Source organism: Oryzias melastigma, linkage group LG17, assembly GCF_002922805.2.
Source record: "Oryzias melastigma strain HK-1 linkage group LG17, ASM292280v2, whole genome shotgun sequence".
In the NCBI taxonomy this organism is placed as follows: Eukaryota; Metazoa; Chordata; class Actinopteri; order Beloniformes; family Adrianichthyidae; genus Oryzias; species Oryzias melastigma.
In genome coordinates this window covers 6,284,733-6,297,501 of record NC_050528.1, presented here as the reverse complement: position 1 = coordinate 6,297,501, position 12,769 = coordinate 6,284,733, and the positions used below count along the sequence as shown (strand labels likewise).

Sequence of the window (12,769 nt, the reverse complement as noted above, 5' to 3'; positions counted from 1 at the left end):
TAGGTGCCCTCCTCTGTGTGGAGCAGTCTGTGATTGAGGTTTGCTCCGAGGAGCCCCAGGGCGGTATCAGCGCTTCAAACAGGCCAGAGTCAGACTTACAGTTTCTGCAGAGGCCCCAGGTGAAGCCCCTGCCCCGGCCTGCGAGACTAGATCCCGTCAGTGTGGAGACCACACCCAACTCTCTGTGCTCCCTGTCAGGTCTGTCTCTGTCTTTGTTTAGGTTTGTTGTTTTCCATGATGACCTTTTTCTGGAAATTCCTGCAAACCAAATCAACTTGAAAATAAAACCACTTGATTTTTCTTTACATATTTCGGTCTTTCTTTGTTGTTTAAACTGTCATCAAGCGTTCATTCTTCAAGAATAAAAGAAAACTTTGGTTAGGTTGTGTTAGATTTATGTTCATTCCAACAGTATTTCCCAGTTTGTGGCAGTTTCCCACACAAACTTTTCGTTCATTTTTTTGGTCACTATTACAGATTTTCTTGCTTTTTTGCTAAAATCAGTTCTAATTACAACAAATTTCAATTGAAAATGAAAAGTGACATTACCTGCAATAATTTTAGTGTGAATGCTTTTGCTGAATGTGGTCGCTGAAGATGCAGAGGATGTTTGTAGAAGACATTTTACTGTAATTGCTGAAGGGATTTGCTAAAATCAAATCAAATCCAACTTTATTTATAAAAGCGCCTTTCATACTTAGTGCAACTCAAAGCTACTTAAAGCCAAAGAGCTAAAGCTTTTCCAAAATGCCAAAGTTGCTAAAGGACTTAAACTTACAGGAATTACAGAACGTGCTCAAAGAATTTGAAGAATTTCTTGATAAATCGTAAAAATGTGTAAGATTTCAAAAACCATAAAATACATGAATGTCAACAGCACAAGCATGAATGACCTGAACGGTTTGGTACCATTATAACATATGTGTCAAAAGTTTACAAAAAATTTGAAGAGTTTTTCACAAAAATTGCTTTTTATACCATAAAATTTGTGATTACCAAAAGGATAATCATGAATGTCCTCACTGTATTGAAGGTTTTGATACTAAACTTGTATAAGTTGTAAAAAGTGCACAAAGAAATTGAACAATTTTTTTTTTTTTAAATCAAAAAAATTGCAAAAAATGTTAAAATGTGTAAAGGGTATGAATACCAAAAGTACAAGCATGAATGTCTTGAACGTGCTGAACGTTTTGATACCAAACTTCAAAATGAAAATCGCGTAAACTGTGAAAACTTTTGAAATGTGTTAAAGATACTAAAACTAAAGGTACAAGCATAGGGACCTTTGACGTGCTGAACTTTTTGATACCAATATTGCTGAACTTTTAAAAGTTTACAAAGAATTTGAAGAAGTTTCTCAAAAATGTTGTAGAATTTCAAAAATCGTAAAATGTTAAAATACCAAAAGTACACGCATGAATGTCCAGAACGTGCTGAACGTTTTGATACCAATGTTGCATATGTTTCAAAAGTTCATAAACAATTTGAAGAATTTTTGAAAAATTGCAAAAATTGCTTAAAATTTCAAAAACCGTAAAAATGTATGAATACTTAAAGTACAAGCATTAATGTCCTGACGGTGCTGAACGTTTTGATACCAATACTGCATATGTTTCAAAGTGCATTTTCATTGGGCTGAAAAATCACATAAATTACGAAAATTCTAAAAATTCCTAAAAGATATGAAAACCAAACAAACAAGTATGAATATGCTGAACGTTTCGATACCAAACTTGCATAGGTTTCAAAATGAATATTTAAAGATAAAGATAAAGGTAAAAGATATTAAAACCAAAGGTACAAGCATAGGGACCCTTGACGTGCTGAACTTTTTGATACCAATATTGCTGAACTTTTAAAAGTTTACAAAGAATTTGAAGAACTTTTTCAAAAATTGTACAAAAAATCATAAAATAAAAAAAAACAAAAGTTCAAGCATGAATGTCCTGAACGTGCTGAACGGTTTGATACCAATGTTGCATAAGTTTCAGAAGTGCGTAAGCAATTTGAAGATTTTATTGAAAAATTGCAACAATTGCGTAAAAAATCAAAAAACGTAAAAATGTATGAATGTCCTGAACATGCTAAACGTTTCAATACCAAACTTGCATCTGTGTAGCTCAAAAATCGTTTAAATTGTGAACATTTTTAAAATGATTAAAATATATAAAACCAAACGTACAAGCATAGGAACCCTGAACGTGCTGAACTTTTTGATAACAATATTTGAAGTAGTATTTGAAGAGTTTCTCATTTCTATCGGACTAAAAATTTGCAAATATTTTGCGTAACATTGTAAAAATTGCCAAATATAGGAATATTAAAAGCACAAAATGTGCTGAACGTTTGGATAACAAGAAGTTTTAAAAGTGCACAACATTGTTGAAGGATTTGAAGAATTTCCCATTCATTTTCAATGGGGCTGAAAAATCTTCGAAATTGTAAAATAAATGAATAACTGTGAACAGTAATGTCTTGGATGAGCTGAATGTTTTGACATCAGATTACTGAAATCGCTCAAAGTGTGATTGAGGTTTTACTTGCCGAAAAACGTACGTAAAGAAGCAGCAGAATCACTATAGTGTTAGCTTTAGCCTGTTTTCCTCCTATCTTACTGTAAAGTCCAGATTCTGCAGCTTTGCAGACTCATGGAGCAGATCATCTGCATCTGCTCACTTCTTGTTCTGTCTGAGGGCAAAGATCGAGCCGTGAACCCCGTCGGCTCTGACCTCCTCGCCTGAAAATGTTTGGTCAGGTGGCCGAACCAAACTCAAAACACAGTCTTGTTCGCACTTTGTACCTTCTGGAAATTATCAGTGGAAGAATAACACAGACCAGGAAGTGCATGAAGTTTTATCAGGTTTGGAGCGAGTTTGCGGCGTTGAACCGCTGAGTGAGTTTGCTGCAGTTATCTCTGGAATCTGTGATCAAATGTGAAGTGGATGCGTTTATCTCCTGCACGCTGTTACAGATGTACATACAGATATGCAGGTCATTTATCAGGGTTCCTCCTCACTCAGGCTGGTAAAAATATCAAGAAATGTCCAAAAAAATGATTAGGGGGTAGAGAGAAAGAATGCATGAGTTTCTTGAAGTTAATTTTTAATGTTGATTTTTTTTTTTTTTACTGTGTGTAGGGGTGATCGTTGGTGTGGATGAGAGCACGGCATTCTCCTGGCCCGCCTGCAACCTCTGCGGGAACGACGACTTGCAATCGTCAGCCGAGAGGCCGTAAGATCCATTTGCCCAAAAAGTGCCTCAAAAGTGTCCCTGGAAGCTCAACTTCATGTTTTATCTCCCTGACAGTCAAAGCTTTCACTGCAGTTCCTGTAAGTCAGAGGTGGATAAGCCCAACATGAAATTCCAGCTGGAAGTCTTCCTCAGCTCCCCGTCATTGAGTAGCTGCACGCTGAAGGTGAAGGTGAGGACTATGATTTCAACATTTAAATGTTAAAAATAAATACATTTAATCCTAAAATATAAAGAAAAATTTAAATAAATTGCAAGAAGGAAATCAAAATCGCTTGTTTCTGCAAAAATCAGAGGAAGAACTTAGTTTAGCCTGATTTAAATTGAAATTTCTGTTATTTCTAGATATAAAATAAAGAAATTGTTCAAGCTAAATAAAACAAGAATAGTTGCATTACCTGCGATAATGCTAGAGTCAACGCTTTTTCTGAAATCGCTGAAGATGCTGAAGCTTTTTGCTGAAAATGGTGGTTACTTAAATTGCAGAAGGGATTTGCTGAAAATGCAAAAACTATTTGGAGAATGTTAAATTTCCTGAAAGACTGGAATTTTTTTTAAAGAACTATGAAAGAGCGCTGAAGTTGACCTACATTTCTGAAAAAATTGTAATAAAATTGCTTAAAAATCCCTAATACAAACCAATTTTGGAAAAAAAAAATATTTGTGTGTTGCTTAAATATGAGCTAAACTCAAAATTAGCCCAAAAATATAAGTAGATACCAAATTAGCCAAAAATGCTATCTCATTGCTTAAACACTGGCCAAAATAGCCTAAAATTCCTCAGTACACTAAATTAGAAAAAACGTTGGCATGTTGCTGAAATAGAAGCTAAACTCTAAATTATCCTATAATATCTTAAGTAGATAACAAATTAGCCAAAAACGTTAGCATGTTGCTAAAATATTAGCTAAACTCTAAAATAGCCTATAAAATCTTCAGTTGACAAAAGATTAGCCAAAAACGTTAGCATGTTCCTAAAATATTAGCTAAACTCTAAGATAGCCTATGAAAACTTCAGTAGATACCAAATTAGCCAAAAACGTTAGCATGTAGCTAAATTATTAGCTAAACTCTATAATAGCCTAATAAAACCTCAGCAGATAACAAATTAGCTAAAAATGTTAGCGTGTCGCTAAAATATTTGGTGATTTCCAACTTTTAGAAAATTTCTGTAAAAGATGAAAACAGCCCATTAATATTTTTAAAGGTTTGTTGCTAATCTACTTAGAACTTAAACATTTGAAGACTTTCTTATTTATTACCTACGGAGCATATTTTGGTCAATATTTCAAAAACTATACTACTTTTACGTGCCAAACAATGTACAGAAAAGAGCAGGAAAATCACTATTACTAAGCATTCACACAAATATGTTAGCGGTTCATTTTAGTTGGATTTTAGTTTGCCTCAGATCTTTATAATAAACTTTCTTCTTGTCGATACATGTTGGATTGTTTAAAACTTTTCTGCACTTCAAAAACTGAAAAATAAGAAAGTACACTGTAAAAAGTGAAACGTTGGATCAATTACCAATTTTCTGTAATTTGTTGCATTTTAAAATTTTAGTTTTATCAAATTATGTTTTTCAGTTTAGTGAACCATCAACTTAAAATTATAATTTGATGAAAACAAATTATTTTTAATGCAAAAAATTTCAGAAATTGTTTTTTTGATCCTACCTTTCACCTTTTCAGTTAAAAAGTCAGATAAATAAAAAAAATCTGATTTTCTGTCTTGAGGAAACGCTAATCTCCAAATTTTAATAGTAAAATGATCTCAGAGAAAACATTTCTTAGTGGTTAAACTGACTAATAAGAATTCTTGTTCCTTTCGTCCCGGTCCTTCCTCCTGAAAATGGGCAAGGCAGTCGGGAAAGGTCCGACTCCCTTTTCATGGAAGTGAACTTCCAGCAGAACCAATCCCAGGAACGGTTGTCACTGACTCGACCGGTTGTGGTTGGCGAGAACCGGAAAGAGAATAAAAACACTTCCGTGATTGTAATATTATATATTCATGAAGGACACGGGTACAAACGACCTCCATTTGGAGACCTTCTGTCATCAATTTATTCGTATGATTTAAGAAAACACAAAAAAAGCATCTATTCTTGTGGTTTTTATATTTTCTTTACCGATTCTTCATCAAACTGAAACATACTTTTTCCATTTCCAGTCACAAACTTGTTTAAACATTGAAGAACTTTTATTATACATTAAATTCAGGCATGAAAGGATTAAAAGAAACAAGAGCTTTATAAAACAGTTTCATTAATTTAAAAATGTGTCTCAAATTAAAATCAGTTTTGGGGCAAAATCTGACGTTTTAGATAAAATCTTGAACTTTTCTATCATTTTTTATTTTCCAAAGCAGAAACTGATTATTTACTTCATGTTTAATCATGATTTCTCCTTTGTTTGTATTCCTCAATTGGTTAAGGTTTTTAGTTTTTTTGTATTTAAACCACATCTAATGAAAGAGTACATTACTTTAATATAGATTTAAAAAAGCAGATAAGTTAAGCAGTTTATATTATTAACGTAATTACATAAAAATGAGCCAAAAACACATATAAAATAAAAAATGTTGCTTTATTTGAACAAAATTAGCATATTTTTAAAATATTTGAGCATAAAATGTTTGTGTTTATCATTAGACAAAACCCAGAACCTGTTTCAGTTCAACAGTTTCACTCTAAAAAATTGTGTTTTTGACAAGTATTTGCAGCTTTTTTCTGATTACGGGGGAAATATAAGAGATATAATATAATATATTATATCTCTTATATTAAAAATATGGAAATTTAAAGAGAAAATTAAGCTTAAAACTGGATTTTTTTGTATTCCCAAGTGTAAAGATTTTTATGTTCGAAATGTTTCAAAAAATACGATGAGTTGTAGCTGTTTGTAGCATAACCCAAAAGTGCAATATCTCCAAAATACTTTTTTTATTTATTTTCCATTTCCTGCTATAGTAATTAATGAGCATCCGATCACAGCTATAAGAGCAGAGGAAGTTTGTATCTTCACACATCATTTTTTAGCTAATTTTTTCAGCTTTTATTTAATATTTTTAAACATTTTGTTAGACATTTTCCTTAATTTCAAAGTTAATTTCAATGCATGTCCTAAAGAAGGATTTGTGGACATCTTTTTTCTCTAAGCTCAATAAAAGACGGTATAAAGGTTTTCTGCATTCTGCATGAGACGTCCACGCATAAAACTTATCCTGCAAACATAAAACAAATGTGTATTTTTATTACAGGAAACCTGGCATAACTGTAATCAGAGCCTAAGTGAGCTTAACTGATAGAAGTTATCACTTTTCTTATCAGCGGTTTCATATTTTAACCCCCCCACGGCTGTTCTTCCCTCCTAGAATCTGTCGGTGTAACATTTGTTTTTCTTATTCAGATTAAAAAAGACATAACTTGTTTCCCGTCTTTTGTCCTCCAGCTGCAGCAGAAGACGATCATGTCCGTCCTGAACACCACGGCGTCGGAGAGCGCTGAGGTACGTCTTCATATCTGTCTGCATTGATCTTCTGTCAAAGATCTGTCCGTGTAACTGCGACAGCTCATCACTCGTTTGTTTGCTGCCAGGATTCTGACATAATCCGCCAATCTCTCTTTTTTTATTATTTAATGAATAAAAAAATGCTAATTAAGATGATTTGCTTTAACCCTTCAATGGCTAAATAATTTTTGATAACGTTTCAATGTTAGAAATCCACTGGAATTATGTCGGTCGCCTAGACAAGGGGTGTCAAACTCAATCGCACAAGTGGCCAAAATCCAAAACACATCTTAGGTTTTGGGCCGAACAACATTAACATTTATTGAACACTCTAAAAATAAATTTTTAAAACTTTAAAACTGTAAATTTTTAACATAATCATGAACTAGATATATAGCATTACCTGTGATAATGCTAGTGTGAATGCTGTTAGCTGAATTTGGTCGCTGAAGATGCTGAAGTTGGTTGCTAAAAACTGTAAGGCTAATAGTGGATAATGCTGAAGTTAATAGCTGAAAATGCTGAAGTTGATAGCTGAAAACAATAAAGCTTATGGCTGAAATTGCTGAAGGTAAAAGCTGAAAACGCTAAAGCTGAATGTCGAAAATGCTGAAATTGATAGCTAAAAAGCTGAAACTGAAAACTCTGAAGTTAATTGCTGAAAAAAATGGAAGTTGATAGCTGAAAATGCTGAAGTTAATAGCCAAAAATGCTGAAAACGCTAAAGTTAATCGCTGAAAATACTGAAGTCGATAGCTGAAAACACTAAAGCTGATACCTGAAAAAACTGAAGCTAATAGGTAAAAACACTAAAGCTGATAGCTGAAATGCTGAAAATAATAGCCAAACCTACAGATAAAAATTCTGAAATTGATAGCTAAAAAAGCTAAAACTGATAGCTGAAAATGCTGAAGTTAATAATCTAAAAATGCTGAAAACTCTGAAGTTAATTGCTGAAAACGCTAAAGTTGATAGCTAAAACCCTAAAGCTGATACCTGAAAGGGCTGAAATTGATAGCTAAAAACACTGAAGCTGATAGCCAGCAAAAATATTAACTAAATTTTAAATTGGACTAAAAAACTAAAAAAAAAAACTTAGGTTAGCCAAAACAGCTAGCACGTAACTGAAAAAGTGGATAAACTTAACTAAATAACCTAAAAATTAAAAAAGCCTAAATTTGCCAAAATACCTGGCATGTAGCAGAAATATTAGCTAAACTCCAAAAACAGCCTAAAAAATCTTAGTAAATGAAAAAATAGTCCAAAAAGCTAATGAATGCCCATTTTAAAAGCTTTAAAACTGTAACTTTTTAACATAATTATGAATAATAAAAGGCAGGAATATTATTCCAGAATAAATAAACTTCAACATTGAATAACTTTCAATGTTTTACTCTCCATTAAAATGTATTTTGTCAAAATTATATAAGTTAGAAATAAGGGCTAGATAACATCGGGCCGTTAATAACAATAAAATAAAATGATCTGGAGGGCTGGATCCGGCCCCCTGGGCCTTGACTTTCACACATGTGGTCTAGACGGTAGAAGTGCTACAACTCGTCGAAGAACTTCAGTGGTTAATGCCTTGCTCAATGGGTTCACGGTCACTCGGTCAGATGAAATGTCTTAAATGTGCAGTAACTGAAGAGTTAAAACTGTGCTGAAGTTCCAGGGCTGCGATGTGGAGAGCGTACTGGGAAAAGAGGTGGGTCCCATCACAGTTTACAGCCGCGTCGTCACCAGGAACCCTGCCCTGTGGATTGGCCTGGAGGAGGTGTGCCTCTGAAGCTGCAGATATCAATCTTCAGGCTTCAGCTGGCTCCAAGGATCAGCGCGCCGGGCCTTGGTCTGGGCCCGTTTATCCCCCTGCAAAGGCCTCCCTGACAGCTTAAGGCTGTGTCCATGTACATGCAAACTCCTGGACTGGGAGGTTCTGGGTCCAAGGGTGCATTCATGTCAGATAAACCCCCGTTTGGATGTAGAATTCAAATAAAAACTATATTTTTTGCTGACTTGTTTTTCTGTTTCCTGTTTCACTTCTGGTGTGAAACCATTAACAACACATGACACACTAAAAAAAAGAAAAAACATAAAGAAGTGTTGCACTTTTTCAACAACTTTATTAACAGATTCCATAAACAATATGTTTCATACAAACTATATAAAAAGTCATGCTCTGGCTCTTATACAAAGTTTTGGAATTATAAAAACGTGTACCATATTTTGGTTTAACATGTAAATGCAGTGGTAAAATAATTTAATACAGAGAAAAATCCCACGAAAAATATGGCAGCAACCTCATATTTTCCAGTGCCATTATGGTAAGCTTAAAAATGCATCTGTTACAGATGGTAAAGAGTTCTGAGGTATGTCTCCTTGGAGCTTGGTTCACAGTTTCGTCACCGGCTCTCTGAGCCCGCGAACGGGGCGCTGGGGATCTGCTTGAAGAAGTCCCGGAGGCCGGTGAGCTCCCGGGTCAGCTGCTCGATGGTTTTGTGGAGCTTCTCGTTCTCGGCGCTCAGTTCGATCAGCTTGTCCTGCATCTCCAGGTTGCGCCTCTTGGCTTTGTCCCTGCTTTTGCGCACCGCAATGTTATTCCGCTCCCGCCGCTGCCGGTACTCCACGCTGAAGCGGTCCACCGACTTCTTGCCCTTCTCCCGGCCCATCTTCCTCGGGGAGGACTTGGCGGAGCTGACCGCGGAGACGGGCTCCGGGGTGGTGGGCGGGGTGGGCTGCCCCGTCGTCAGGCTGACGGAGGTCTGCGCGCACGTCTCGATCTGGGACGGCAGGGAGGAGGACAGGTCGCTGTCGCTCCAGTCGGACTCCTGCTTGATGGGCGCCCCGAAGCCGCCCTTCTCCAGCCTCCGGTCCGCCGCGTAGCCGGCCGGCAGCTGCTGCTGCTGCATGGAGCTCTGCAGGGCGTACAGGTCCGCCTTCTCCTGCTTGACGGAGTTGAACAGGTCGAGGAAGAGCTCGTCGTTGCACAGCTCCAGGTTGGGCACGGACGTCATGGACTCGATGTACTGGCTGAAGTCGATGGCGCTCTCGTCCTCGTACATGGCGGGCGTGGTGCTCATCTCCACCAGCGTGCTCTCTTCCTCCGCGCGGCCGCCGGGCTTGCAGACCCCCTGCTGGGGGCCGCCCAGGCTGGGGCTCTCATAGAAGTTCGCAGGCTCCATCGCCCAGCTCATGTTGCATTGTGGAGACGCGCGGTGAGGGTCCAGGCTGTATATGTCACACATGAACCCGGGTGGATGTCCACGTGCTTTGGAAAAGTCAAGGAACTGCAGGAAGAATCCAGCAAGTGCAGAGTTCGCGTTGTGCGCAGGCGCGTTCTCGGGCCCTGACCTCTGCCTGTCAAGACGCTGTCACTGACTCGACTCCGACTTGTCACTTTTCTGGAGCGCCGCGTCTTTTCGCGGAGTGTTTTGTATCGTTCCCCGCTGACGTCACATACGCCACCCACTCACCAGCCAGTCAAGTCCAAACAGGGGTCACGTGGTGTCTGTTAATTCCCAATTTGAGGAGGCAGGGGCGTGGCGCTCAGGCCCCGCCCACTCTACTATGAGTGTATGAATGGTTCAGAGTTGTTTACACTTTGCTGCCTGCGCTCTGGATCAGATTTGTCCAAACTTCTTATAAAAATAACTACTTAGACACGAAAAGGACTAAAATGAGTAGTCATTATATTTTCAAATATAATATATTTAAATATAGTTGTTTAGATGCAACCAAATTCATCCAAAGTTCACCACACTTTTAATAAAAGTAGTATTTGCACCAAAAAAATAAACTTAAATCCAGTCAACATTAACTCTGAACTATTATACTAATGTTACAGTACAATTCATGACATGTAAAGTCAGTTAAATGTATTTTTTCTTCACTTTTTTACTTTAAAACAAAAATATTTGCCACATTATGTAAGCAAATCTATAGCCATAATTTAAAAATGCTTTTGTAGTAAAAATAAATTGTTTATATATTGTGATAAGATAAACTTTATTGTTCCAGACAGGAAAATGTAGTAACAGCTTCAACACTATAAATAAAGATAATTCAAAACATAATAAACAAGTTGTAAAATGTACATTTTATTATCCGTCTGCGTTCCGTTGAGACACATTACTAGTTATGGTATTTTAATATTATTAAAGTACGCACAAAACAAAAAAAAAGTTTAAAAATACATATAACTTAGCTAAAAAATGAGCATCCACATACTGAAACAGCTACAATCAAACTTTTTCTCTAATATTTGCTCCTTTACCGTACATTTAAATGAAAAAAATAGTCTGAAGTATAATCTTAGTCTGATGATATGTTGTCAACAGTGCAGTCTGTCTGAGTGTCTTCCATCAGATACTTCTCGGAAATGTTTCCATGTTTTCCTCTTGGGAAGTCTGCAGTACTTTTCCTCTGTGAAGGTCAACTTTCCTGTGGAAACTGCACCACCTAGTGGTTGAATCCTGCAGCTGCAACACATTTTTTGCAGTTCTACATAAAATCCATAAACACATTAAACATGATCTATAGGTGAAAAAAATAGAAATAATTTATGTTAAAAAATACAACTGTCATTTTTAGTCAATGTTGTATTTTTTTAACTGTTATTTTTATCGCGGTATATTTTTTTCTGTGGATATAATAACAATTGAATATAAATAGGGTGTATGAAAATATATGAAATAAAATTGTAATTCACAGAAACTAAACAAAGGTTTACATGATATACATGTTTAAATGTCAGGGAAAAGTGATTTCTGTACTTCTTAGTGGCTGAAAAAGCAGCTTCCTTTCGGCCCAAACCAAAACAATCGGGGGAGAAAAGTCGCAAGAAGACGAAACAGTGACATAATAATGTTTTTTAAATTAAGAATATTTTGAAATAAACTTTATTTTAAAACTATTTTAGAGGTTTAAAAACCTAAGTTAAGTAGGTTTTGAGTATTTAAATAAAGTTTTACGGATTGAGTTGTAACCAAACCCCCCCGTCTGAGTGTAGTAGGCTCCCGGAAGAAAGTTTGTGCTTCTTACTTACTATTGGTCAAAAGTTACCCGCGAAACCGACGTCATCCGCAATTTCGCGCCAGATCTGCTGCTCTAGTCGTGCATACAAGAAGAGGTAAGAAACTGCTGCGTTTATCAAACGAATTTATGAACACGAGTTGGGTTTTATGCTTTTACGACAGCGAGAACAGGTTGGGGGTTCATGTTCGAGCACCGAGGACTGTTTGTAGAGAGTTTTTAATGGCGAAGAAGCCAAACGTGACGACTGAGCGCCGCCTTTGTCTGAATGCAGAGGCCGCATGTCAGATGGAGGCTGGAAGACAGAGGAAATCCGCCTGTTTCTGATTCAAAACAGCTCCAAACTTTACTTAATCCAACTATTTCATTTCCTGATTAAGTTATGTGGAATTTGGGTGTAAAATGTATTAATTAACAGACAATAAACGTTTAAAAATGAGATTTTACTCCAGTATAACTAATATAATGGAATTGTGAATGATAATAAAGAATTAGGCAAATGTTATTGCTTACTTAATGTTAATTTTGAACACTTAAAATATTGAATTTTGCATTAAACAGAATTTAAAAAATGACATACTTTTAAGTGTTTACACTGTAAAAAGTGAAACTTTAGATCAATTGACAAAAGTAAGGTTACATGTTGATATATATATATATATGTGTACATAAAACAAATTACATTTTTGAGTTGAGTAAACCATTAGCCCAGCATTTTTAATTTTTATGAAACTAAATGTTTTAAATGTAACAAATTACATTTGTAAATTGATGCACTTTTTTAAAAACATCCTGCATGTTTACTCACTCATGAACAGCAGTGAATTAACACATTTATCGCTTTCCTCTGTAAATCACTCTAAATATATTTTTATTTTCTTAAATCTGCAGACGTACCAGCAACGATGTCTTCCCCAGCTTCAACTCCTGGCCGCAAACGTGGCAGAAACGCCAACCCCCCCACACGTAAGTCCGCTTCG

General features: G+C 36.2%; 3 protein-coding genes across 4 annotated transcripts in view; 2 read left to right on the top strand and 1 right to left on the bottom strand.

The window, feature by feature from the left end:
* Window positions 1-8,773, top strand: part of spidr (scaffold protein involved in DNA repair) — a 60,256-nt gene extending 51,483 nt beyond the window's left edge. The window contains exons 16-20 of one of the 2 annotated variants that reach the window (XM_036216399.1): window positions 4-198; window positions 3,138-3,231; window positions 3,307-3,415; window positions 6,702-6,758; window positions 8,428-8,773. In XM_036216399.1, the coding sequence (XP_036072292.1) occupies window positions 4-198; window positions 3,138-3,231; window positions 3,307-3,415; window positions 6,702-6,758; window positions 8,428-8,547 (575 nt within the window). In that variant the 3' untranslated portion in view covers window positions 8,548-8,773. Of the gene's footprint in view, window positions 1-3; window positions 199-3,137; window positions 3,232-3,306; window positions 3,422-6,701; window positions 6,759-8,427 lie in introns of both variants that reach the window. The other variant, XM_024273395.2, reaches the window with a different exon arrangement.
* An 88-nt stretch (window positions 8,774-8,861) lies between these two features.
* On the bottom strand, window positions 8,862-10,205 carry cebpd (CCAAT enhancer binding protein delta). Its single transcript, XM_024273397.2, has one exon. The coding sequence runs from the start codon at window positions 10,001-10,003 to the stop codon at window positions 9,161-9,163; it is 843 nt and encodes a 280-aa protein (XP_024129165.1). The 5' UTR covers window positions 10,004-10,205; the 3' UTR covers window positions 8,862-9,160.
* Window positions 10,206-11,701: 1,496 nt separating this feature from the next.
* Window positions 11,702-12,769, top strand: part of mcm4 (minichromosome maintenance complex component 4) — a gene marked incomplete in the record, with an annotated part of 11,771 nt that continues 10,703 nt past the window's right edge. Inside the window, 2 exon segments of the mRNA XM_024273396.2 lie at window positions 11,702-11,886; window positions 12,681-12,755. Of these exon segments, the coding sequence (XP_024129164.1) occupies window positions 12,695-12,755 (61 nt within the window).